Source organism: Aulonocara stuartgranti (assembly GCF_965226115.1).
Source record: "Aulonocara stuartgranti genome assembly, chromosome: 16".
NCBI classification, from domain to species: domain Eukaryota; kingdom Metazoa; phylum Chordata; class Actinopteri; order Cichliformes; family Cichlidae; genus Aulonocara; species Aulonocara stuartgranti.
In genome coordinates, this window is record NC_138952.1 from 25,483,444 (window position 1) to 25,507,628 (window position 24,185).

Consider the following 24,185-nt stretch of genomic DNA (forward strand, 5'->3'; position numbering starts at 1 on the left):
TAATGGTACAAACCTCTGTGACACAGAATTCCAGCCGAAATTTGAATTTGAAAACTTGAATGGACGGGTGGGTTTTTAAACTATAACTTTCACCACCAGGTGGCAGCATTTCATCAGTGGATGCTTGAAATGTTTTTAGATGTTTCCTGTTTTGTTTTTGTTTGTTTGTTTGTTTGTTTTTTGTCTATCATTTTAAATAAATTGTGTTGTTAAATAACGGTTGGAGAGATTTGCCGTGACAGCGTGTCCCACCTGTCGCAGGGCGAGAGGCAGGGTATATTTGGACAGGCCACCAGTCTGTCAGAGGGTTAACTCACAGAGACACAGAAAGCTAAGACTCAAACCCAAGACCTTCTTGCTGTGAGGTCACCGTGTTAACCACCGTTGTGCAGTTAGGAGGGATGGTGCTGGCTTGTTTTTTTCTTTAGTGAATAAACTTTAGTTATGTGCTAAAATGGTTCAAAACATGCATGGAAATAATCCACAGAAAGATTATTGTGCTTACTTGGCAGGTTTTATTTTTGAGACCTTAGTTCAAAATCGCAAACATGGTTGATGAAGGTTATAATTACATTTTTAACTCATAATGCCCAGACAGTCTTCTTGATATTTTTGGATGGAGTTTAAATTATTCAGTGAAGCGCCTAAAAGACTGGACAGCAGGACTGGCAGCACCCCAATCCCCAGGCTTGCGGTATTCTCCCTTCTCCAAGAAGTACTGACGTCCACGGTAGTTGGAGTGCTCGTAGAAAACCCACCAACCATCGTAGACCTTACAGGAGTTGACCTCCCTCCAGCGGAACTTTTCCAGAAGTGAGGGGCAGTCCTCTGTGGCCTCCAGGGCCTGGCCGCCAAAGTCTGCCTTCTCATAAAGCTGCATCTTGTACTGGGTCCCACTGGTCTGGAAAGTGAGGGAGGGAGAAAGGAGGTGAAGATGGAGGTTAGTGCAGGGAAAAGAAAGGGAAAGGGAGGATACAATGAGATTAGAATTAGAATCTAATTGGAAAATTCGTACACTACATGTACACCTAGTTTGAAGTTTGTCAGATACAGTGTGGCAGTTTAGAGAAAAGCTAATCCAAATTATTGATTATTTTTAAAATTGTAGTTCATTAGTTTCATTTGTCTTTGCTTGTGTTTAATGATGCTGTCACCTCTCAGCCGGTCACAGCACATGGCTGTCTCTCCCTAAGCCTGAGGTCTCTTTCTATTGGAAGCACGTTTCTTTTCCCCACAGTCGCCACGTGCTGCTCATAGTGGGATCATCTGACTCTTGGGGTTCACTTTAATATAAAGTTAGTTTATTGTCTTGCTAGCTGCAAGTAAAATAACAAACAAGTATCTGAGTGTATAATTTGCCTCTCGATGATCATGGTAAACTAGTCTGTTGAAGGACTGTATACTCGGTATATTTGCCATAATCAGTGAGATACCTTACATTAATCAATCCTTCATTGTTTGCAGTGTGCTCACTGTTTTGTGCCTTTATAAATAGAACCAAACTGTACACACGCATTTACTAACTGCATTGATTTAAAGAGGCTGCAGGCTGTGGGTCAGCTGGACCAAAGCCTGCTCATACAAAGAGACTGATGTCACGCTGGTCTCCATCGACACAGCACTGCGGTAGCATGAACATGACTGGATGTCATCTCTCACATAGTAAATGCTTTTTTGGGATGCCCTGAGCCCGCTGTGCCTTCAGTCTTTTAAGATATTCAAAAATTAGACTCCACACCTGCGGAGAACATTGTGAAGACTTCAGCTCTTTGTCATTGAGCGTGCAGTCTGTGCTCACAGTGCACAGTCAATAACAAATGACAGACAGGCTAAAAAAATGTGCACCTGCAGCAGAGCAGCATGCAGGCAACGCCTGACTTACAAAGTGGATCATCTTGCAGGAACTGAGGTGGTCGTTCAGTCCCATCCAGCGCTGATACTCTGGGTACTCCCCCCTGCTCAAGACATACTGGTAGCCCATGTAGTTTGGTCTCTCGTACACCACCCAGGCTCCACTCTCCACCCGGATGGAGTTGCAGCGGCTCAGGTAGGTGTGAAAATCTGAGCAGTCACTGTCGCACTCATAGCGACGGCCCTGGAAGTTCTTGTCCTCGTAGAAGACAATCTGAGGGGGGAACGCATAACAGTCTCAGTGCTCGTCCACCTTTCACATTTGCTCTGTTAGGCAGTCTAAAGCCTGGTCCCTGTCTGAAAGCTCAGACATTTTAAAGCAAAGCCACTGTTAACAGCTGCTCAAACAAGCAGTGAGGCTTTAATTTACAACAGAGTATAAGGAAACAACATCTGCAGCAAACCTCTGTACTCTCCCACATGCACTTTTGAACCCGCACATTAAAACTAAACTCTTTGCATTGACTCACCCTGCCCATCTTGGATATATTGTGTGGGATAGCCTTGGTGATGATGAGTGATGGTGATGCTTCCCCCTGAGGTCTTGATGTTGCACTGGCCTTTGAGCAAGTGCCTTTTATATGCCCGCTTTCCCACATTTATAAACAGCAACAGTGGAGGCAAAAGGGGAACAATCGCTTTGTCATGAAAATGAGATCCAAAAATTGAGTCAGTGATTCTAGTGCTATTCAGTTTTTCCAGAAAAGCGAGGAAGGATTACGGCATAATGGCCAGGCGTGGGTAAGCGTCCATTGACCCCACTACTCTACTGGCTGGGTCCAGTGCCCACCGTTACACATGCCAGCTCCACCAGCTTGCTCCCACCTGGCAAGGACCTGCCAACTCATGACTTATTTCTTTTTTGGATGGATCCACATGAAGCAGTGGTGAAAGTATTCACATCTAATAAGTAAAAATGGGAAACACAAACGGAGTGACCTCACTTCAAAATTTCAGTCTGAAACTGCTGAAATAACAAAAATAAGGAGAAAAAGTGAGTGGTGTTGTAGATGTGAGTATGAAACAAGTACTTAATGTACAATGTAGCGCTGGTTATAATATGCATGTGACTTTTAATGAAATGTTTACAATTATATATACTTTTGCTCTTGATGCTACTTATTTTCTTTAACATTACTCATAATATGTGATTTACTTTTGCAGTGTTGTGTTTCTTATGCATCCTATTTTCCAGGATTTTTTAATCAATCCAATAATTTGGACTAAAGTGGATTTGTAAACACTTTAAAAGGTTGGGGTGCCGCATAAATATGAACCCATATTTTATTCATAATAGAACAGAGAAAACATAACAAATGTTTAAACTGATCTCATTTGGAGTTTGATAGATGAGGGCAATGAAAGGCTTTAAAAGTAAGCACTACTAAAAGGAAACAGCTGGAGAAACATTTACAGCTAATTTGGCTAATTGGCAACAGAAATAAAAAGAGCATGTTAGAGAAGCAGAGGTTCTCTGAAGTAAACACAAACAATTTCAGAATCATGCTCCTCGGTCTAAAATTGTAAGGACTTTGGAAAAACTGGCATGAGCTCAGGAACACTTGCAGAAATCACTGTCTGTGAACACAGTTCACTGCGCCAAATACAGGTCAAAGAAGCCATACGTGAAAAAATGATCCTGAAACAACACCATCGTCTCTGGGCCAAAGCTCCTTTCAAACGGACCGAGGCAAAGTGCAAACTGTTCTGCGGTCAGAGAAATCCAAATCTGAAATTCTTTTTGGAAAGCTCAGATGTCACGTCCTCCGGGCAAAATATAAGAGGCACCACCCAGCTTGTTATCAGCACTCAGTTCAAAAGACTGAATCTCTGATGGTATGTGGTATTGGTGCCTATGGATCTGACTGCTTGCACATCTGGAAAGGCAACATCAAGGTGAAATACAAAGCAACAAAACCTGTAGCTTTTTCAAAAAACAAAGAATATCTCAGCAAGACCATGCTAAACTGAATACTGCATCTATCAAAACAACATGACTTCATAGTAGATGAGTCCAGGTGCTGAATTGACTTTCCTGCAGTGCAGACCTTTCAAATGAAAACATTTGGCTCATCGTGAATGAACAATCAGACAAAGAAGGCTCTGGACTATGGAGCAACTAGACTCTTATATCAGAGAAGAACAGGGCAACACTCCTCTCCCAAAACTCCAGCAGCTGCTCTCTTCAACTGATGCTAAAAGAGGCGCTGCAGCACAGTGGTAAACTTGGAACATGCAGCTGCCATCAAATTCAAAATAAGCTTTTTTTTCCCTGAAAATGCTACATTTAATTGTCTTCTGTGTTGAATAAAAAAATGATTTATGAAATCTGCAAGTCTTTGCATTCTGCTCTTATTTACATTTTACACAAAAGTTTCAACTTTTACGGAATTAAAATTTTACTGTGCGTTCTGTCGTGTAATAAAATTCAGTGGTAAGTGGCTTAACAAACAGGAAATAATGGTCAGGTACAAGGACTGAACTGAAAATGAATGAAAAAGCAGCCAATGTCCAAAGACAATCTTTGAAAGCCTCTCAGAAAGCCTGGAGAACTATTGGCACCAACATATATATAATATACCACTCTAAAAGTCTGGCTTCTTGGAAATAAAATACAAAGAAATGAAGGTTAGAAGACTTTTGCACATTATTGTAAATATCCAAAGAAACACATAAGATGCGACCCGGTTGTAGTCAAAACCTTTATTTCAGTTTTTAACAATTAAAAATGACTTGGTGCTCTTGCACAGAGCTGTGCATCAAATTAACAGGACCATTTTTTAGTAAACAACAGCATTAAGGCATTTACAGCATGAATCGGTTCATCCTGAAACTGTTTTAAGCACATATTCCCTTCATTTGCTATTTCCAATACAGTGCTGCCCTGATGATTTCAAGCAGGCCTTCTGTGTATAACTTACATCATATTTTGTATAGAAGTCAAAATTCAGCGTGCCGTAAAGTATATGTGGAAAGAGGAAGCTAACTGCCTGAAGTACACTTGGAGGTATTCACTGCTAACAGTTATTCTAGAGGTAAAGTAGATTTATGAAAAATAATTATTATTCAGTGCTAAAAATCGACATCTTTATTCAAAAATAAATATACATTTAAGTTTTCTTGGAAAACTGGTCACCAGTTTATTAAATCCTGCCTCAGCTGGAACAGCAGATTAGCTTGTTCTGTTGTACTGCAGAAATTCAAGCACGACTCTGCAGCAGCTGCACTGTCATGTGAGAGCAAACTCGAGCACACAAAACAGCGTCACTACAGCTATTAGCAGCATGTGAGTAACGGGTTATACACACACACGAAAATGCTTTATTAATATTCTAAAAAATAATACTATTACGATCTAGGTACTAACATGCCCCTTTAGATTCGAAGTGCTTAAAATGTTCAGCATCTACATCCATCCATCCTCCATCTACATCTTTAAATGCTCAGCAGGTTCCCTCAGAAAACTTGTATACGAGGTCTGTTTGAGAAGATTCGGCGTCAGTAGGTGCATGGAAGAGACGACAGGGTCTCCAGAGGGCTGTGATAGGAAGCAAGTTCAACATATCAAGGCTCTGTTTCAGTTAGCTAGCTTAAAAACCATAGCTTTCTGCTATCCTATTAATGTTGCTTCATAGTCCATGACCACACTGAACCACAGTTACCCATAATTCAGCACCTGAAAGCTGTCTATCAAATTAATTCAAACAGGTTTTGGTTTCTCTATTGCAACACAAAGTTCACCTACACACTGGATGGACAGTTGGTACCAAATTATGTTTGAAAAACAGACTGACTGCTTGAAAACAATGTGTCAGGGTCTATTTACTCGACTGTCAATCACAGTTAATCATTGTGCCTAGTTTGTTCCTCCTCATCCTCACTCTGAAGAAGACAATAAGCAGGAAAATGTCTCTTTAAAGCATGTGGCGACTTCACACATGCCTCATCTTTACAGAGTGTGTGTGGCACATGATGTTGTTTGATAACAAGCCAATTCACTCCCACTTTAGACATGTCAAACATTTAGCTGCCTTTTCTCAAGAAGGAACTGTGAACTTGGACACAACTGTAAGCTGCTGGAAAAGCTTAACCAGCAGCAAGAACTCACAGCAGCACCGTGTGAGAAGAAGACCATATGTAACCTGCATGTGCAAACGGCCATGCTGCCTTAATTTACAGGTGCAATTATTCTGCTGGCAAAAAAAGCAAACAGTAAAATTCAACACGCCATGGATGACTGCCCCACTGCCTGTCCAGTCCTCATATGTTTGGGATCATTCACTTGGTTGGTGTCTGCTGCTGCCCCATCAGAGTCCTTTACAGAGGCGATTGTGGGTGGGATTAGGCTGTCCAGTTCCTGCCTGTGACCCGTTTCCAGAAGCCACTCATGAAACTTCATTTCCACCAATTCCTGGAACTGTTGCTTCTGCTCCCTGGAAAGACAGAGAACGTAAAAGAAAGTTGCATTTAAACGGCATACCGGTAATATTGAAAATAACAGAGCTTAACAAAAAAAGTCTTTCTGAAATGAAGGAGAGAAAATTCTTAGCATCATTCACCTTATTTCCTACATTTATGCTCCAGCAACAATATGCGTGTGTTTAATTTTCTGTTTCTTAACCTGGTACTTTAATAGCTCGTATATAGTAGTAGCAATGTCAATGTTGTCAATGGAGACAGTGTACAGAGTATGTGATCAATGGGTCTGTGGGCCACTCTTACTTGTGGTCATGTGGGCCTGCCAACCAGCCGCAGACAAGAGCGAAGTTCTAACATACAAAGAGCTGAAGTGAAACTGAGCATTAAAACCAATGAAGCGTCCACTATAGCCACCATCTGTGCTCTTCTTCTTTTTAATAAAGGTCTTCTAATTTTCACTCCTCCATAGTCCTCTACCTGCCTGCATGCTCAGCACTCCAGATGATTGGATATCATATTCCTGTTTTGGAGTTAAAACAAAGACTAGCCTCTGTAGGAGGCATTAGTTTGTCTATATAAATTTGTAGCAGTTTTTCAAGCTGAAAACTTTCTGATTTTTCAGATTTTCTTGTGAGCACAAATTGTAACCCAGTTCAGAAAGAGTGGATCACAATCTAATGCTTCCAAACATGAATCCTCACATGAACCTCACAGCACCTTCAGTGTTGTACATCATAGTTAGAGTCATAGTATCCAATCACAACATTCAAAGCAGAATGAAGACTTTCCAATAAGACTATCTTTGAAACGACTGTTTAACTAACGTTCCTCCATTGGTCTCTGACCAGTACATGGATACTATATAAAATCGAATGTTTTGAAACAAGTCCAAAACTCTTGCCTTGTCTCTTGTCTGACAGACAATTTAGATGTCACATCACTGACCAATCGAGTGGTGCCACTGCCAAAACTTTTGGTATGCAGATATACAATCGTGTTCCTGCCAGTTTAACATTAAATACGTGTATTTCCTTTAAAAGATGAACATCTATTTATGAATGTAAAGAGCCAGTGGAGAACTGCCTCGTGCAACCCGTCTGACATCAGTGTGCTCACTGAACTGCATATCTCTCACACATAGCAGTTAACTGACATTCATATTGAGTTTTTGGAATCCCTTTGCTGTTACAATTTTCCACTGATTAAAAGGCACGCTACATAATGAAACACTAAAACTTACTTGAACACATGTATAGGTGGCTGAACCACTGCTTAATAAAGGTTTGGGGGTCAATTTCTCACTCACTTGCTCAGCCGGGCCTCTATCACAGTCTTCTGCCAGTTCTGTATTCTCCTCTTCTTTTCGTCCAGAGCTACCTGGTATGAAGGAGGCAGACCACCGGGCACCTCACATGTGTCTCCCTCCATCTGAAAAGGCAAGACCAGCGTGTGGAACTCTGATGGTGGCAGCAAGCGGTAGCAGGAGGGGTCTGGGCTGGACAACGTATTGAGTGAGTGGCTGGCAAGGCCCTCGGTCACCAGAAGTAAGGGCTGATCCCAGAGATTAGGGACAACCGCCAGCCCTACGCTGGCCATGTGATCCTCCAAGGAAGGGTAGAAAGTGTGGAAAGGACCCAGAGTAATGTCCGTGTTTCCCGGCAGTAGCAACGGGCGTGTGGGCGTAAGGGCATGGATGGTGCAACGTGAGGAAGTTCCAATAACAATTCGGCCGGCCATGCACACCACCCACACATTCTGGCAGCTGTGGATGTGGACGCTGGTCTCAACGGGACCCAGAACCACAGTGCTGTCACGGCATTTGTCCACACTGACTGATCTAAAGGAACAAATTCCACAACAGAAAGAACATAAACTGTACAGATACAGCCACTGAAAACTGCCGCTTTCAGCCAGAGATCAGCCAACTGACAGTCAGCCTAGGAACGGGAATCGAGAACCAGTTCTTGTAGAATACCAGTTCCCAGTAGGGCAATTCCTTCTAATCATTAGTCTGCCTGCCTATCAATTCCACGTATGGTGCTTGCACTCTTGGCCTGTATGCTAAAGATAACCCAACTTCTATTACTAGAAGGCAACCTTACCTGAGAGGTGAGAGAAGGTATATGAAGGCATCAGCACATCTATGGATTTTAATGTTGGCACCAGTCAGCTTGTCTGAAGTTTTAGCCAGGGTCTGTTTTAAGACTTGGGACATCAGCACCATTTTACTACCAGGTGGTGCCATGTGGGTGTTCCTGGCTATCTTGGCTCTCTTCATGGCCCCTTCCACTAGAACACACAAACACACATGGGCGGTCAAAAAAAGGCACAAAGTGAAGACCGTGAGGAAGGACTAATGCCAGATGATTTTACTAAACCTTGCTGAGCCCAAGCGAGCTTCTTGCCCGAATGGAGACAGGCAGTTATTCCAAAGGGATTCAGAGTGAGGCTGCGCTGGAGGCAGGAGAGGAGATTGTGCAGAGGGAAGGAACGGGTGAGCGAGGAGTAGCCAGCTTGTGTTTCGAGGGGACCTTTGGTCAGCAGCCGGTGAATGGGCTGAACAGCTTTTCCTTGGCAAACTGAGCCCTCCAGAAGCAGACCCAAGCTCCGCACAGCGTCCAGGGATACCTGATAGAACATAACTGAGAAATCAGTTACAGTATGGACTTGTTTTTATATTTCAAATAGTATAGATTAATACAAGAGAAATTCTCTAATCAAAAATTTTAACATAATGAGTTTACTTTAACAGCTACAATTTGCTGTTAATGTTTTATTTACACTAGTGAAAGAAAAAATGTACAGCCATAAATCTAACTCATCTATCAATTAAGATGGAAAGTCAGAAACGCCAGACTGACCACCTCTGTAAATGCAGAGGTTCTGACAGTTTTCTGCTCTGGGGCATTCAGGTGTGTGTTATTACAATGTGAAGGAGGAACAACACCAGCACTGATCTTAGAGAAGCACTTGTTGCTGTCTATGAAGTCGGGAAGGGGGTTAGGCTATTTATTATCATTCTGCAGAAAGATGTTAAATGTTAAAGTTGGTAACAATACAGTTAGAAAAAGAATGGGAGGACTGTTAGGAAAAAGCCTCGTCTCTGCAAAAAACACTTTACAGTCACTGAGTCAACATCAGCTCCTCTGTATACCAAAGTATTCTAGAGTCAAACGGCAGCAAACAGCTGGATGGCTGAAAAGGAAAAGAATCAAAGTGGGGTTTTTAAATCCAGACCTTAACCTGACTGAAATGCTATTGGAGGACCTTACGAGAACTTTTGTGAATTAATGTAAACCTCAATAACCTGAAGCAACGTTGTACAGCTCCACAGTTTATCATCTACCCGAAACAAACTATTTTAGGTCTTCTCCCTTCCAGCCAACTTTCTTCTAATTGGCTGCCCTTCATGCACAGTGGGTTTGAGCAGAAGGTGGGTAGCGCTCGATGCTCACAGTGAGTGGTATGCCTGTTGCAGAATTTTATCTTCTGCATTAACTGAACTGTTCTGAAATCTTATGCTGTAATGCATGCAGTAACCTGATGTGAAACTACACAGACATGTTCACATCACATTGACGCAGCCAGCAATGTCTATGTCTGATGCTTTAGACACTGCCATTTCTTTTTACACATTTACAGCTACTTTCTCTTCTGATACCAGTTTTCAAATTGGCTGCAAAAGAACAGATCAACTCAAAGAAGAACGCCATCGCTAACTAGTGTTTCGGCAAAGAGATGCAGAGCAACATGGGCACACCAGCACAAGCAGAATTGTTGGCAACAACATTTGACTATCATGTAGGCTCTGCACAGATTCAGTGCAGAGGTAGAAATCAAGCTTCAGAATACAACATTAGACTGATTAGCTCACAGGGATTGCTTCTACATATATGTCTATAAGAATATATTTAAGAAGATATATTAAATATACTGGTATCTTAAATACTCTGGCTAGCACCAAATATTGTTAAAAATATCTAGATTGTGTCTGTGACCTAACGCAGGATGTGTGCTTGCTCTTCCCAGACCTGGCAGTCTCTTAGGGCCTGTCCAGATTGCGACAGTTGACCAGGCTCCACTAGCAGCTCCAAAATCTCTGCCAGATGGCTTTGCACGAAGGACAGGTGAGCCTGATCATCCCAATTCTGCAGAACCAAAACAGGAACAAAACAGGACTATAAGTGGTTAACTTCATATACACCACCATACAATAATTTGCACCAGATCTAATTAGAACTACACAATACTATAAATCCTGCTGCATTGTTGGTCATTCTGTTTTATGTTTCATGGCAAAGAGAACCTTGTTCTGATAGCTAGTCTTGGACTCTCTGTCTGATGGAGACGGGGAGCGAGTGCGATGGCTGGGCCACTCTTCCCCAATCAGAGAGGTGCGCAGAGACACGCGGTTCAGCTGCTGAATGTAGAGGAAAAGGAGAAACTGCAGAGTGTCCACAGACAACTGGTGCACAAAGGAAAGGGAAAAAAACCACAGGTTACCTATCAATATGCAGCCGCTCTTCCTTCAAATCTGACGGCAAGGTTACAATACTATCAGTCCTTGGAATAAATATTTAAACTTTATTTAACCTTGTTCCTCTGCTGGTCCAGCTCACTTTTAGTAGAACACTGGGAAAGACACTCAGCCCACTCCAGCCTCTCCTCTGGTGTATGACCTATCAGAAGGTCATAGGTCTCAAAGTAGAGCCACGCAAGGTCTTCTGGAAGCTGCAACTTTCCACAGGCGATATGCCTCCACATGGGCCAGCTCAGGATGGGGAAGCAGCCATTCCTTGTTCGCACATAGATAGCCATCTTTCGAAGATAGTGTAGGTTTAGCTTGGAGGACGGTGCCACCTACAACGATAGTAATTCATGCTATTTACAAGATTTACAGCTATTGGCTGATATCATAGTGGAAGTATATTTACCTGTAGGGCACCAAGTAGGAACGGTTCCATGCGTGGCCATATGCTCACACCGTTTGCCTCCATGTCTGAAGAGTTAGAGTACAAAACCATGTGACATACACCGATAATTAATTACTTGAGTATTTGACACCGTATAAGTACAATGCACTTTTAAATCACAATGACAGAGCCATTACTGGATTATGATTATTAGTCACGAACCAGGGAAGGAGCTGGGGAGCACTAGCAGTTAAACTGGTCAAACTGGACAGTTACAATAACATAATGCTTTGTTATTTCGCACAGACTCAACCTCTGTCCACACTGTTTAGTTCACCATGTCACTCATACTCCAGCCACTTTAACTCTGCACACACACAACTGTATATCAATTCAGATACAGCGCAGGATGTTCTGCTTTTACTCATTTTTTTTAAACTCATCGCATTTCATGAACCTTCTCTTTGTTGTTTTTTTTTAGTACAGCAACAACAGACCTAATCTTCAAAAATGACCGTTTAATTACAGGTTGAAAAATATCTTCCTGGCAACCAGGCTGCTCGTGCCATCAACACTAGGCATCTAATTTCAAGTTTGACAAGCTAATCAAAACTAAGCTAACATCAATCCAGTAACACAGTAAATATATGCACAAAACTCACTTGTTTTTGCTGTGGCACAACAAGAAATGAAGCCGAATACCAGGCGCACTGATATTTGCTCATAAAGTTAACTCCAACATAAAAAAGTAGGGCTGGCCAGCTTAGCTTAGCTCCAGTTAGCTAGCTGAGCTAGGACAGCTCTGGATCTTACTGTCAGACTTTGTGTCCTCGTCCTGTTACTGGGATCTTCGGCCTGAATGAGAAAAGGGCCGACAGGTCAAGGACTCATAGGGGGGTATACAGAGGAGGACGAGTGCAGTGGTTCCTGGTTTGTTGTCAGACGCACATCTGCCGTCCTTCCTATTTGGCGCCCTCCTCTCCACTCAGATCTCAGCAGACATCTGTTGCGCGCAGCTCCCGGGGGCGCGCTTCAGCCTGCACTATGAGCATGCATGGTGCCCGGGTTTTTTTATTCACCGAAATGTTCCGTTTTTTATTAGTTGTACTTATACATGTAACAAAAAACAAAAACAAAAGCAAAAAACAAAAACCCCCAAACAAACCCAAAAAACATCGGCGCAAACAGTTATATATGACAAAAAAGGGCTGCTGAGAAAGGTGTGAGCTGTCTCTTTAACGCTGGGCAGAGTCTTTCGGGAGAGGACGATTTGCCGACATCCAGTGGGCGGGCTTTCTCTGACAGGAGGAAGAAGGCTTGTGGCTGACTGACTGGCAGCTGGGATCCGAGCTTTAAAAAGCCGGTTGTTCTTTGCTACCTCCTTGAGAAATCCTGACATCTATGGCTGCTAAAGGGATGAATCTGTGTAACGTGTGCTGCCTGCTTCTTTATGCTACTACGGCGGTGCTTGCCGGGTAAGTGGTGTTCGCTCGGACAGCGGCGAAACAGCATCGCCAGCTGGTACACATGTTTCACTGTGATTGGTCTAGACGTGCTCTCCATGCGTGGAACAGTCTGACACACAGAGCTAACTTGCTAATAAGTGCTTTCGTTGTCTTTTCCCCACTCAGTAAAAAGTGTATCCACCACTTGTAAGGGCCGTGTTTTAAGTGACTACCTAGCTTAGTTAGCTTGGAGCTAGCCATTACGACAGATGAAGCTGCTGCATACTGTCTATGGAAGCCACACTGGCTTACCCCCCCGGAGATTGTAGCTAACTCGGTGTTTTACAATCTAAAAGTAGCATCATTGCCATTTGATAACGGTTTCCCGTTTTTCTTCTACCTCTGTGCCTCCTGTGTCTGCCTCATTTGTGCCATCTTCCTCTCTCCTGTAGGCGAGATTTCTATAAAATCTTGGGGGTGAGCAAGAGTGCATCAATCAGGGACATCAAGAAGGCCTACAGAAAGCTGGCTTTGCAGTTACACCCCGACAGAAACCAAGACGACCCGCAAGCCCAGGACAAGTTCGCAGACTTGGGGGCAGCCTATGAGGTAGATGTGTAGCCATTGTTGTGTTCTTGATGCTAGTGATATCCGAGATGAGCAACAATGAAATTGTTTTTGAGTTAAAAGACTGTTATATTTTCATAGTATCAGCTGTGTTCGGGGACAGTAGCGCAGATTTAATCCTATGTGAGTATAAAAGCGCCCAAGACGCCGATACAACTGTTTTATAAGCCTGAAATTTGGTTGTTGTTGGTAAGATCTCTGCGATTGGACGATTAGACCGTGTGGCTGAATCTGATTGGCTGTCAGGCAGCACAGCTGGTGTATTGAAAATTCAGACGTGGATGAGTGGGAGTGGATTCGGATAAGCGCTGCAGGTGTTTCCGTGTCAAACGTTCACGTTTCTTTTAAAAACGGAAGGATGCCGCAGCGAGTTCACTGATTTGTAACACAAAACTGAAATTGGTTATTAATCGAGTTTCATTAGTCGAGGTGGGTCTATAAATGTATCTCTAAATGAATGACAATATAATAAAAATAATAGAAAATAATTGACAAGATCTACATAAATTCTTTTGAGTTTTTTTTTTTTTTTTTAGTTTTTAGTTTTTTTAGTTTTTTTTTATTGTTATTGTTGCTATTGAGGTACCTCAGGCACCAAAACGATAACAATCTCAACCATAAAGTTCAGTAGGTATTTGTTTAAAGAAATCTAAAGTGGTGGTACAATATATAACAAATAAAAATATTTCAAAACCAGAGTTTGAAATGGCTTACTAAATGTAGGAACAGCAACATATCCAACATTCTTTGGTAGTCTCTTCAGGTGCTCACCTTGAAGTTGAGAAAAGTTTAACTTGGGACCTCCCCACTTGGATTTTTTGCCTGTTGTTGCTGAATGAGGGAAGAGAGCTCTCTGTCACCTCAGTAAACACCTTCTTCGTTGGTTGAGGAGCTCACTTACTAGTTTCAAGTCCTGTTACAACATAATCTTCATGTTGTAAATTATGCTCACTGTTAGTCAAGAAGATTATTTCCCAGTACAGTCTGATCTGCCTCTCACTTATATCTAGTTTCAAAAAGGTTGACAAAAAGAAATGAGGTTCAGCTTGATGCTTAATGATGCGAGATAATCTTTTATCTATAGTCTGTGGTTGAAACAACGGGAGATAATGACAAACTGATTAGCAGTAGTAACAGCCGTAAAAGTTTTCTATGAATTTCCAAAATCTCATCATCTTCTAAGAATGGAGCCATTGCTGCTTTTCTCAGGTGAAGGCACTTCTAGAGCCACAATGTAATTGCTGGCTGTTCCTTCTAATGGGTCAACTGTTTGTATTCTCATATTTGAAAAAGTATATATTTTATACGTAAGCTTTAAGATTGTTTCAGTAGTAACAGTTCACTGACTTTTCATTTCATTCTTTAATGAATCAGTCAATTTCAAAAACTAACACAGCTTTCAAGAGCCCATCGACATTTTTTTTTTTTCTTGTGTTTTTTTTACATTGAATTATGACACTCACACGTTGTATCAGCGGAGAGAACAAAGACTGCGGCATGTGGCCATTGTGTGATTGACAGGTTGTCTGTTTGTAGGTCCTCTCAGATGAGGAGAAAAGGAAACAATATGACATGTATGGAGAGGACGGGCTCAAAGAGGGTCACCACAGCTCTCACAACGATATCTTCTCCAGGTTGGTTTCATGAGCTCAGCTGGATTTTATGCCAGGTTCAGCTAAATGCATGTATAATGTCCACTCATGCTACTGTTCCTCCCTCTGTAGCTTCTTTGGTGACTTTGGGTTCATGTTTGGTGGCAACCGACAGCAGCAGGACAGGAATATTCCCAGAGGAAATGACATAGTACTGGACCTGGAGGTTACACTGGAAGAAGTTTACTCTGGGAACTTTGTGGAGGTGTGGAGAAACTCCTGGTTTCCAAACGAACAGTCTTTACCGTCCTTTATTCACATTTCAAGTTTGTTCCACAAATAGGAGCTAGCTATAGTGTCACTTCATTCAGTCATCAAACTGCAAGGCTTACCGATGAATCGTCTAATTTACTACCTGTAGATTTTCATGTTATCAACACTTATTTTTCCCGCTGTATGCAGGTTGTACGTAACAAGCCTGTAGCTAAAGAAGCTCCTGGTAAAAGGAAGTGTAATTGCAGACAGGAAATGAGGACGACCCAGCTTGGACCTGGACGTTTCCAGATGACTCAGGAAATGGTGTGCGATGAGTGTCCCAATGTGAAGTAAGTCAGCTCCTGTTGTCATCATTAAATGGGGCCTATTATGCTTTTCCTTATTTTCTATGCTACATGGCTGTGACATCATAGAAAATGTCCCTAATGTGGTCATCTCAGGCACACAGCTCTGGTGCAGAAGCCCCACCCACCTGCTGTTTGTGAGGCATTATGAGGAATATGTTGAACTCTCAATCAAACAAAGCAACTCTGCTGCACCAGTAAAACAAATGGACTGATATTGAGCAACACAAGTCCACAGTACAGATGTTACTACTCAATTTTATAAATGATAACCCCATTTTGGACACCAATGAAAAAGTTTGGACTTGGCCACCGATTGTACAGCTACAGGGTTTGAATCTGCGATGCTTCCATTTTAATTTTTGATAACTGCTTCAGGTTGTATGTTGGTCTAGCTCTCTCAGAATGACATTGATCTGTTGCTGCAGATGTCAGGTGTGTTTATTACATGTATCAAAGTCAGTACTGATTTTTAGATCATGTATTGCTTCTCGTTTCAATCACTTCTGATTCTTATTTCCTGATGTGCGAAGTTTCTGGCAGAGTTGATCTTCTTTCTCCATCAGGGTGTGTTTTAGTTGCCAAGACCTTATGATTGGATTTGAAATGAACCCGAGAATACAGATCCAGATCTCAAGATAGACGATCAAGCTACATTATTACACTGTTACCAACAAAACCAACAAAGCCTTTGCCTCCGCGAACACATCGGACTACAAACACGCACATTACCAACTCCGGAAGACGATCAAAGCAGCCAAACGTGAGTACAGGGACAGGGTGGAACAACAGTTTGACAACCCTCGGAGTATGTGGCAGGGACTAAACACGATCACAGACTTTAGAGGGAAAACCAGCACACCACAGACCACGGCCTCTCTGTGTGAGGATCTAAACGTATTCTACGCTAGATTCGACGCAGCGAACACCATGAGACCGGACAGTGTGCGCACCGCGGATGACGTCAGTGCGCACACTGTGTCTGAGGAAGATGTGCGGAAGTGCTTCAGGAAGGTGAACGCACGCAAAGCTACTGGTCCGGACGGGATTCCCGGCCGCGTCCTCAGGTCATGCGCGGCTCAGCTGGCTGGAGTGTTCACGCACATCTTCAACCTTTCCCTCTCTCCGTCTGTAGTCCCAGCCTGCTTCAAAATGGCCACCGTCGTCCCTGTACCCAAATCCTCCACCATCTCCTCATTGAACGACTGGCGACCTGTAGCCCTGACCCCCATCGTAAGCAAATGCTTCGAGAAGCTGGTCAGGGACTTCATCTGCTCTGCACTACCCGACTCACTGGACCCTCTACAGTTTGCATACCGCCACAACAGGTCCACTGATGATGCCATAGCCCTGACACTACATACTGCCCTGTCACACCTGGAGAAGAGAGACACGTATGTGAGGATGCTGTTTGTAGATTACAGCTCAGCATTCAATACCATCGTTCCCTCGAAGTTGGACAGGAAACTGCAGGATCTAGGACTGAGCAGCTCCCTCTGCAGCTGGATCCTTAGCTTCCTGTCTGACAGACGCCAGGTGGTCAGACTGGGCAGCATCACCTCATCCCCCATCACACTGAACACTGGTGCTCCACAGGGGTGTGTACTGAGCCCCCTCCTGTACTCACTCTACACCTACGACTGCACAGCCACTAACAGCTCCAACATCATTGTGAAGTTTGCGGACGACACTACAGTGGTGGGTCTTATCACCAACGGTGATGAGACGGCTTACAGGGAGGAGGTCAGCGCCCTGACCCACTGGTGTCAAGACAACCATCTCACCCTCAACGTCGCAAAGACAAAGGAGTTGATAGTGGACTTCCGGAGGTGCAGAGAAGTACACACCCCCATCACCATCAACGGCGCTGCTGTGGAGAGAGTGAGCAGCTTCCGGTTCCTTGGTGTACACCTGGCTGAGGATCTTACGTGGTCAGTACACACAAACAAAACAGTGAAGAAGGCGCAGCAGCGCCTCTTCTTTCTCAGGAGACTGAAAAGATTCGGCATGAGCCCCCGCATCCTCAGGACCTTCTATCACTGTGCCATTGAGAGCATCCTCACTGGATGCATCACCACCTGGTATGGCAACAGCACCGCCTACAACTGCAAAGCTCTCCAGCGAGTAGTGCGGTGCTCTGAACGGATAATTGGAGGTGAGCTTCCCTCCCTCCAAGACATCTACAGGAAGCGGTGCCTGAGGAAAGCGGGGAGGATCATCAAGGACTCCAGTCACCCCAGCCATAAACTGTTCAGACTACTTCCATCAGGAAGGAGGTTCTGCAGCATCCGGTCCCGTACCAGCAGACTGAGAGACAGCTTCTTCCACCAGGCCATCAGACTGCTGAACACTTCATAGACACCTCAGCTTCACTACTGGAACTTCAACATTATGCACTCCACACTGTATATAAATGCCACTTGTTTTGCACATATTCAACTCTGTATATTTTATATATTTTATTATTATTTTTTTTTATTTTATTTTTTTACTATTTAATTTGTAAAAATGTGTATACACACACACACACACACACACACACACACACACACACACACACACACACACACACACACACACACACACACACACACGTAGGAAAATATTTAGTATACACATCCAGAAATGCATACACTATTATATATTGTACATATATTTATTAGTTTCAGGTTGGCCATTCTTGTATTTTGCTCGTTTGTGTTGTTGTGTTTGCACATCTCTGTTGCTTGTGGGGCTCGCACACAAGAATTTCACTCGCATGTGCTGTGCCAGTGTGCCTGCACATGTGATGTGACAATAAAAGTGATTTGTGATTTGATTTGATTTGATGTAAACAAATATGCCACCCACCCATCCATTTTCTTCCATGTATCCGTGACTGGGTTGTGGGGGCAGGAGTCTAGGCAGAGAACCCTGGACCTTCCTCTCCCTAGCCAACTGCTCCTGCTTATCCAGGGGAGCTTCAGCATGTCCTCCTCCCCATGGGCATGCCCAAACCACCTCAACTTGCACCTTTTGATGTGGAGGTGTAGCAGCTCTGCTCTTAGCCCCTCTTCAATTATTGGCTTTCTCACACTCTAAGGCAGCGGTTCCCAACCTTTTTTGCGCCACGGACCGGCCTTTAAGGTGTCGCGGATAAATACAACAAAATAAAACCAGTACCAAAAAAAAAGATTTATTCATAACACACGGGAAGAGACCCAGGGACACCGAATTAACGATAAAAAATGATAAAAAAAATAATGCTAAAAACTGTGAATTTCACACCCGAGCCTCTACTCTCGCGGTCTAGTACCAAACGACTCACAGCGGTTCCCAGCGGTTGGGGACCGCTGCTCTAAGGGACAGGCCAGATGATCTTTGGAAAGCTCATTTCTGCCACTTGTGTCTTGTTCTTTCAATCACTGCTAAGTTTATGACCATAGGCGAGGGTAGGCACGTAGATCAACTAGTAAACTGAGATCTTTGCTTTTACACTCGGCTCTCCCTTCACCATGATGGACTGGTACAGCGTCCACATGACTGCATTCCACTAGAACAAGTTCTGAGTCACAAAGTTCAACAGCAGACTGAAAGAAATGGGGGGGGGGGGATGCTTATGGGATATTTTGAAAAACACATCAGGAATCCTAGATTTCAGCTTAACGTACTTAATAAATTGACCAATAAATTGTATTAACAAATACATCCTCTGATGTTATCTTATCTGCAGGCTGGTGAATGAAGAGAGGACCTTAGAGGTAGAGATCGAGCAAGGAGTGAGAGATGAGATGGAGTACCCTTTTATTGGAGAAGGTAACTGCTTTGTAAATCTTAATTTGTTAGCTTTTTGTCACTCCCTGTTTCTAACATTTTACTCTGACCACAGGGGAACCTCACATCGATGGAGAGCCTGGAGACCTTCGATTTCGCATCAAAGTGTTGAAGTATGAACAGATTTCTGTGTGTGAGAGAGAGAGAGAGAGGCGTGCACCAATTAGAATATAAGTATAGTGACAGACAAGTGATGTGGGGATGTTTCTACTTTATAGACATCCTGTGTTTGAGCGCAGAGGAGATGATCTCTACACTAATGTCACCATCTCTCTGGTGGAGGCACTGGTTGGCTTTGAGATGGATATAGTACATTTGGATGGACACAAGGTTCTGTATATGCTTCTTGTTTTGAAAGATTAGATTATTTGGGGAAAAATAAAAACATGTATAAGATTGATAGTAAATGTTTGTCTGTCTTTGCCTGGCAGGTCCACATAGTGAGGGATAAGATCACAAAGCCCGGTGCTCGAATGTGGAAGAAAGGAGAGGGACTGCCCAACTTTGACAACGTCAACATTCGAGGTTCCCTCATCATCACCTTCGATGTAGACTTTCCTCAGACACAGCTCGACGACCAGCAGAGAGAAGGTCAGAGTGTGGCAGTGTTAAAGGGTGGTCTGGGAGAAGTTAAGGACACGTCATATCTTAAGGGGACCTACTGTATTCTGCTCATTTAGTCCTTATTTATCTTACAAGGCTTTCCTGCTTCTCTTTTAAACGAGGCATGTTAGCTCTTTCAGGTTCTTCTGATTGGCTGCCCCTCCTAAGCAAAAGATTTGAAGAGCAGGTGACTGAATGTCTGAGTTGACCAAACTTGGGCCGTGTCAACCATAAGAACACTACGTACATAACAGAAAATAAGGATTGGTCCCCTGTCAGTGATTCAAATTTACAAAGAGAGATGCCAAAAACAAATAGTTGAATTTAGAGTTTATAAATTAAAGTTATACCTTTTTTTTATTTTTTAAAGTTTGTCTTCAGAAAAGGTTTATATGCCAAGTAGTTATTCTATATGCATTTTAATTTAATTGAATGGGACAGAAGAACAGTCTTTGTTACATGTTCTCATTTCTGAACAGGATCAATGATGTTGTAGTTCGATCTGCTCGCGGGGAAAGGTTTTTAACAGCAGCTGTCACCGTGTCGTTGCAGGTATTCGGAATCTTCTGAAACAGGGATCTGTACAGAAGGTTTACAACGGACTACAAGGATACTAACGCACCGAGCAACAGCGCCTGAACTGATTCACATACCACCCAAACACACACACACAGACACACTTGTTCAGTCAGCAGGAGCGTGATCTGTAATCCTAGCCAGGGTGTATTTATTATTTTTCAGATTTGTCTCAGGATGGCTTGAATCCAATTTGTTTTTACTTTTTAAATGTTCTACATCTTCTCAGCAGTAGCACAACAGCAGATGTTTTATGTGAGGTGTAAAAATGGACACTGAACCTTTTCATTCCCTGCATTACCCTGTAACAGTAGGTCTTTTTGTCCATATTTGTATGTCAAGTTTACTTCTTTGTATCTGAAAGCACCTACACATGTGTCAACCGCTGCTCCTTTGTGGAGAGGACACCGTTACAGCCCTCTGCGTCTGCTGAAGGATGAGCTACTGACAAACTGGATATCTGAAGAATGTTCAACCTGTGCAAGAGCAGAAGTTTCTCCATTTCTGGTCTTTTTGTTTTAGATGAGTTTTATGAATGTAACAGCATCACTTGTTGAGTGATGGAACTGTTGTTGCTCTGGCCTGACTCCTGTTCAATAATACTCTGTCAATAGGAAAGAACAAATCCAAACCTGTTTGTTGTGTTTGAGTTTTCCTAACTTATGTTGGCGCGTTTCTGTTTGACATGATGTGACTGAAGAACTGTCAGCATTGCACAGCCCCACGTTCACTGTGACAGGAGTTGACCTCTTAAGTTAAACAGTGAAGGCAGTTTGCTCCAGCGTGTATTTTCCACACCTCTGACACTCTATAGCTCAAAGGGACTTCACTCTATGAAGTAACAGCGTCCCTGTTGACTATAATGGGCTTTTCTGATTTACCTTGACTCTTAAGCCTGATGCTGCCTCCCACTTCTGAGTGTCGTGGCCTTAAATGTAAATTATTTGGCAGTTTTTACATTTCCTAGGGGATATTGTACTTTTGATTGACAATATAAATAAAGATTTCTACAAATTCTGTTGGCATGTTGTACCCCAGATTCACCAGTAGATGATGTCAGAGTCAAGTAAATAACAAGCTTAGAAAGCCTAAAAGTTAAAGCTCTAAAGTTACAAGGAAGGAGGAAAAACTAAAAGGTTTTTGTTTTTTTTCCACACACAAGAATTGGATGTATTGGATGTACTGATGTGTAGAAATGGTTGCATCTTTGGGTGCTTTGGGAGAATTTGGTGCTGACATGAATTTACATATGGGGGTAAGTTGCATTACAGGGCAATGGGTTTGTAAAAATAATCAGTTTGTATTGTGGTCGTAATTCTGAGATCTTGGTGAGATAATCGCATAAATTTGGGAAATCACAATTGATAATAAAACATGTTAAAATACAAGTCTTGATATGTAGAATTGATAATGAGATTTTAAAGTCTAGAGTCAAACGAAAGTAATAATGTTAACACCTTCATAAAAAAGACCTGTGTCTAATAGACACATAAATCAACCTGTTCACTTGTTATAAGGCTGTGGTTCAAGTTTTTAACAGGACATTGCTGTCAAGTTCCACTGTGATGGTGACAAATACAGCATCGTTTTTCATCTACTATTCTGAAGTATTTATCGTATTCAAAAAGTAGTTTTCTCAGCATAAAACTATGCATGCACTGGAAGTCTGCTGTGGCAGACGGTTCCTCGATGAGGAAACTGGCGGGTTGGCTAGTCGCTACTTTGGACAAATGGACTAAACCCTGATCAAACACTCAATTCTTTTTTTAGATTGGTTTTCATCTGATTAGGAAGATTCATACTGCAGTAGGATAATACATCCATCAATTCTCTTCTGCCTATCCAATCCAGCTTGGAGTGGGAGGTGGGGCACACCCTGGACAGGTTAGGATAATACAGCCATGTGAAAAAGAAAGTTTTAAAAATGCACCCGTGACTCGAAATGTTGTAGAAGCACCTTCAGGAATAATAACTGCAGTTCTTTTCTGAATGACTTTATCGCTGTGGAGGAATTTTCTTTACAGCGTTGCTTCAGTTGAGATTTGCAGACATTCATTTATGAAAGCTCTCTTAAGGTCCCAGCATAGCATTTCAGTCGGGTTCAACAGCTTCTTTTCTTTTTCAGCCACCTTATTGTAGATGTGCTGCTGTACTTGGGATCACTGTCTTGTTGTATGACCCAATTTGAGGAAAGTTGGCCTCAGATTTGATCTACAATACTTTGGTACACAGAGAAGTGAATTTGGTGCGATGTCCACTTCTAGGAAGATTATGTTAACACACACCTGAATGCTTCAAACTGGCAAACCGCCAAAAGTTCACCTTTTATAGGTGCTGACACACAGGACTTCTTGGAGTCCCGTAAAAAGTTGCACTCTGTTAAATTACAGTGAAATACCACCAGACTGATTTACTAACATTAAACAGTTTTTTTTTCATAGCATTTTTGATTGTTTAATACAGTTTTTTTTAGTATTCTTACTGCAATTGCCACAAACAATTTATTGCTGTAAGACACAACAGCATGCATGTAGCCTAAATTCACCGTCTTCATTTAGTCATTAGACAACTTAAGTTACTGGAACGGTGCTGTATTCAATGATAATAAGCAGCCCGACGATGAATGCTGCTTTAGCTAAACGTTAACACTCAGTCTAACATACACTGAAACACTGCAGCCCACAATCAGCAGCAGAACTAGAGATAACTATTTTACTAACTATACCAGCACGACTAAGTTAAGGATTTAAAGTCAAAGGGTTTGTTTTTTTTGCTGAAGAGAAACTACTGTATGATACTGTAAAATTACACAGTAGCTTCTTGGTAATATTTACATTAATCATGAGAATTTGAAGCAGTCACATGTATTCATAAAAGGCAGGAAATAACTGTATAGGTTTCCTGTATTTGTACAGCAGTTTGTTTTAGTGTAGTGAAGAACTTTTCATTATAAAGGCAACGTTTGAGTCACTCTAGCATTGGAAGCATGAAGGTCCCCACATCTGTACAGATGTGCATGTATGTGTGGTCCATGTGACATATTCTCACCCTATGACCCCTCTACGGCTTTACTATAACGGCTTCCACGTTCACCCCTTTATCCCACAGCCGCTGACCTTGTGGGTGGAACTCTGCAGGGGAGTCTGCCTGCATGGGTGGGGCAGGGGATGCCCACAGAATCATATTTATAATGTGGTGAATGGTGTACACATCTGCCCCACAGGGTTCACATCTCAGACTGCATGTGTGTAATAGTCTCCCACAGTGGATATTGCATGCATATGAATGACTGTGTGTATGCGTGTGTGCTCATGTGTGTGGCCAGTCTGTGTGTATAATGAACTCCCACAGAGATAGCAGGGCTGTGGTAAAGGGAGTTTCCTCTTCAGCCCACCACACATCCCTTAGTCATTTTCAGAGTGATGAGGCTCTGGAGAGGAGACGAGAAGCTTTGACATCAGGCTCAGATAAAACATCTCACTGTTTCACCTCAACACTGCCTCCTTCTGCAACATCCTGATAGCACCACTGAGGCTCAGGTCATTTAAGGAACCATAGCAGACGAAGAAATTGTTTCTCAGTTGGATCAGTTGCTGCAGTTGGGTTTTCACAGCAATATCAAGTAGCTCCTGTTGTCATAATTGTTCAGGACTGAAAAGAAGTGAA

At 42.6% G+C, this 24,185-nt stretch overlaps 2 protein-coding genes across 3 annotated transcripts; one reads left to right on the plus strand and one right to left on the minus strand.

Annotated features, from left to right (window-relative positions):
• Positions 1 to 514: 514 nt before the first annotated feature.
• Positions 515 to 12,406, minus strand: LOC309690603 (gamma-crystallin S-like). Of its 2 annotated transcripts, XM_082507755.1 has the most exons (12): positions 12,057 to 12,406; positions 11,265 to 11,329; positions 10,924 to 11,190; positions 10,637 to 10,795; positions 10,362 to 10,478; positions 8,709 to 8,958; positions 8,433 to 8,619; positions 7,637 to 8,167; positions 6,138 to 6,344; positions 2,415 to 2,466; positions 1,883 to 2,125; positions 544 to 901 (listed from the first exon to the last, which is right to left on the minus strand). In XM_082507755.1, exons 2-12 carry the CDS (start codon positions 11,325 to 11,327, stop codon positions 629 to 631), a joined length of 2,349 nt encoding a protein of 782 aa, XP_082363881.1. In that variant the 5' UTR covers positions 11,328 to 11,329; positions 12,057 to 12,406; the 3' UTR covers positions 544 to 628. The 2 variants fall into 2 exon arrangements, with proteins under 2 accessions (XP_082363880.1, XP_082363881.1); XM_082507754.1 differs by lacking the exons at positions 6,138 to 6,344; positions 7,637 to 8,167; positions 8,433 to 8,619; ... (4 more) ...; positions 11,265 to 11,329; positions 12,057 to 12,406 and having other exon boundaries at positions 515 to 901; positions 2,382 to 2,752.
• Positions 12,407 to 12,537: 131 nt separating this feature from the next.
• On the plus strand, positions 12,538 to 21,907 carry dnajb11 (DnaJ heat shock protein family (Hsp40) member B11). The gene is made up of 10 exons (XM_082507753.1): positions 12,538 to 12,718; positions 13,141 to 13,297; positions 14,852 to 14,949; positions 15,040 to 15,172; positions 15,370 to 15,512; positions 19,240 to 19,322; positions 19,396 to 19,453; positions 19,559 to 19,670; positions 19,772 to 19,931; positions 20,496 to 21,907. The coding sequence occupies exons 1-10, from the start codon at positions 12,645 to 12,647 to the stop codon at positions 20,558 to 20,560; spliced, it is 1,083 nt and encodes a 360-aa protein (XP_082363879.1). The 5' UTR covers positions 12,538 to 12,644; the 3' UTR covers positions 20,561 to 21,907.
• Positions 21,908 to 24,185: the final 2,278 nt, after the last annotated feature.

Excerpts from the sequence above, each read along its gene's own strand:
- LOC309690603 (XM_082507755.1), bottom strand. The coding sequence starts at position 11,327 with ATGGAGGCAAACGGTGTGAGCATATGGCCACGCATGGAACCGTTCCTA. Across the intron at positions 2,467-6,137 it reads GTGGGGCAGTCATCCATGGC|TGCAACATCAAGACCTCAGG; the intron begins GTGTTGAATTTT and ends CTCAAAGGCCAG. Across the intron at positions 2,126-2,414 it reads CATCACTCATCATCACCAAG|ATTGTCTTCTACGAGGACAA; the intron begins GCTATCCCACAC and ends TTCCCCCCTCAG.
- dnajb11 (XM_082507753.1), top strand. The coding sequence starts at position 12,645 with ATGGCTGCTAAAGGGATGAATCTGTGTAACGTGTGCTGCCTGCTTCTT. Across the intron at positions 14,950-15,039 it reads CACAACGATATCTTCTCCAG|CTTCTTTGGTGACTTTGGGT; the intron begins GTTGGTTTCATG and ends CTCCCTCTGTAG. Across the intron at positions 19,454-19,558 it reads TTTCGCATCAAAGTGTTGAA|ACATCCTGTGTTTGAGCGCA; the intron begins GTATGAACAGAT and ends TCTACTTTATAG.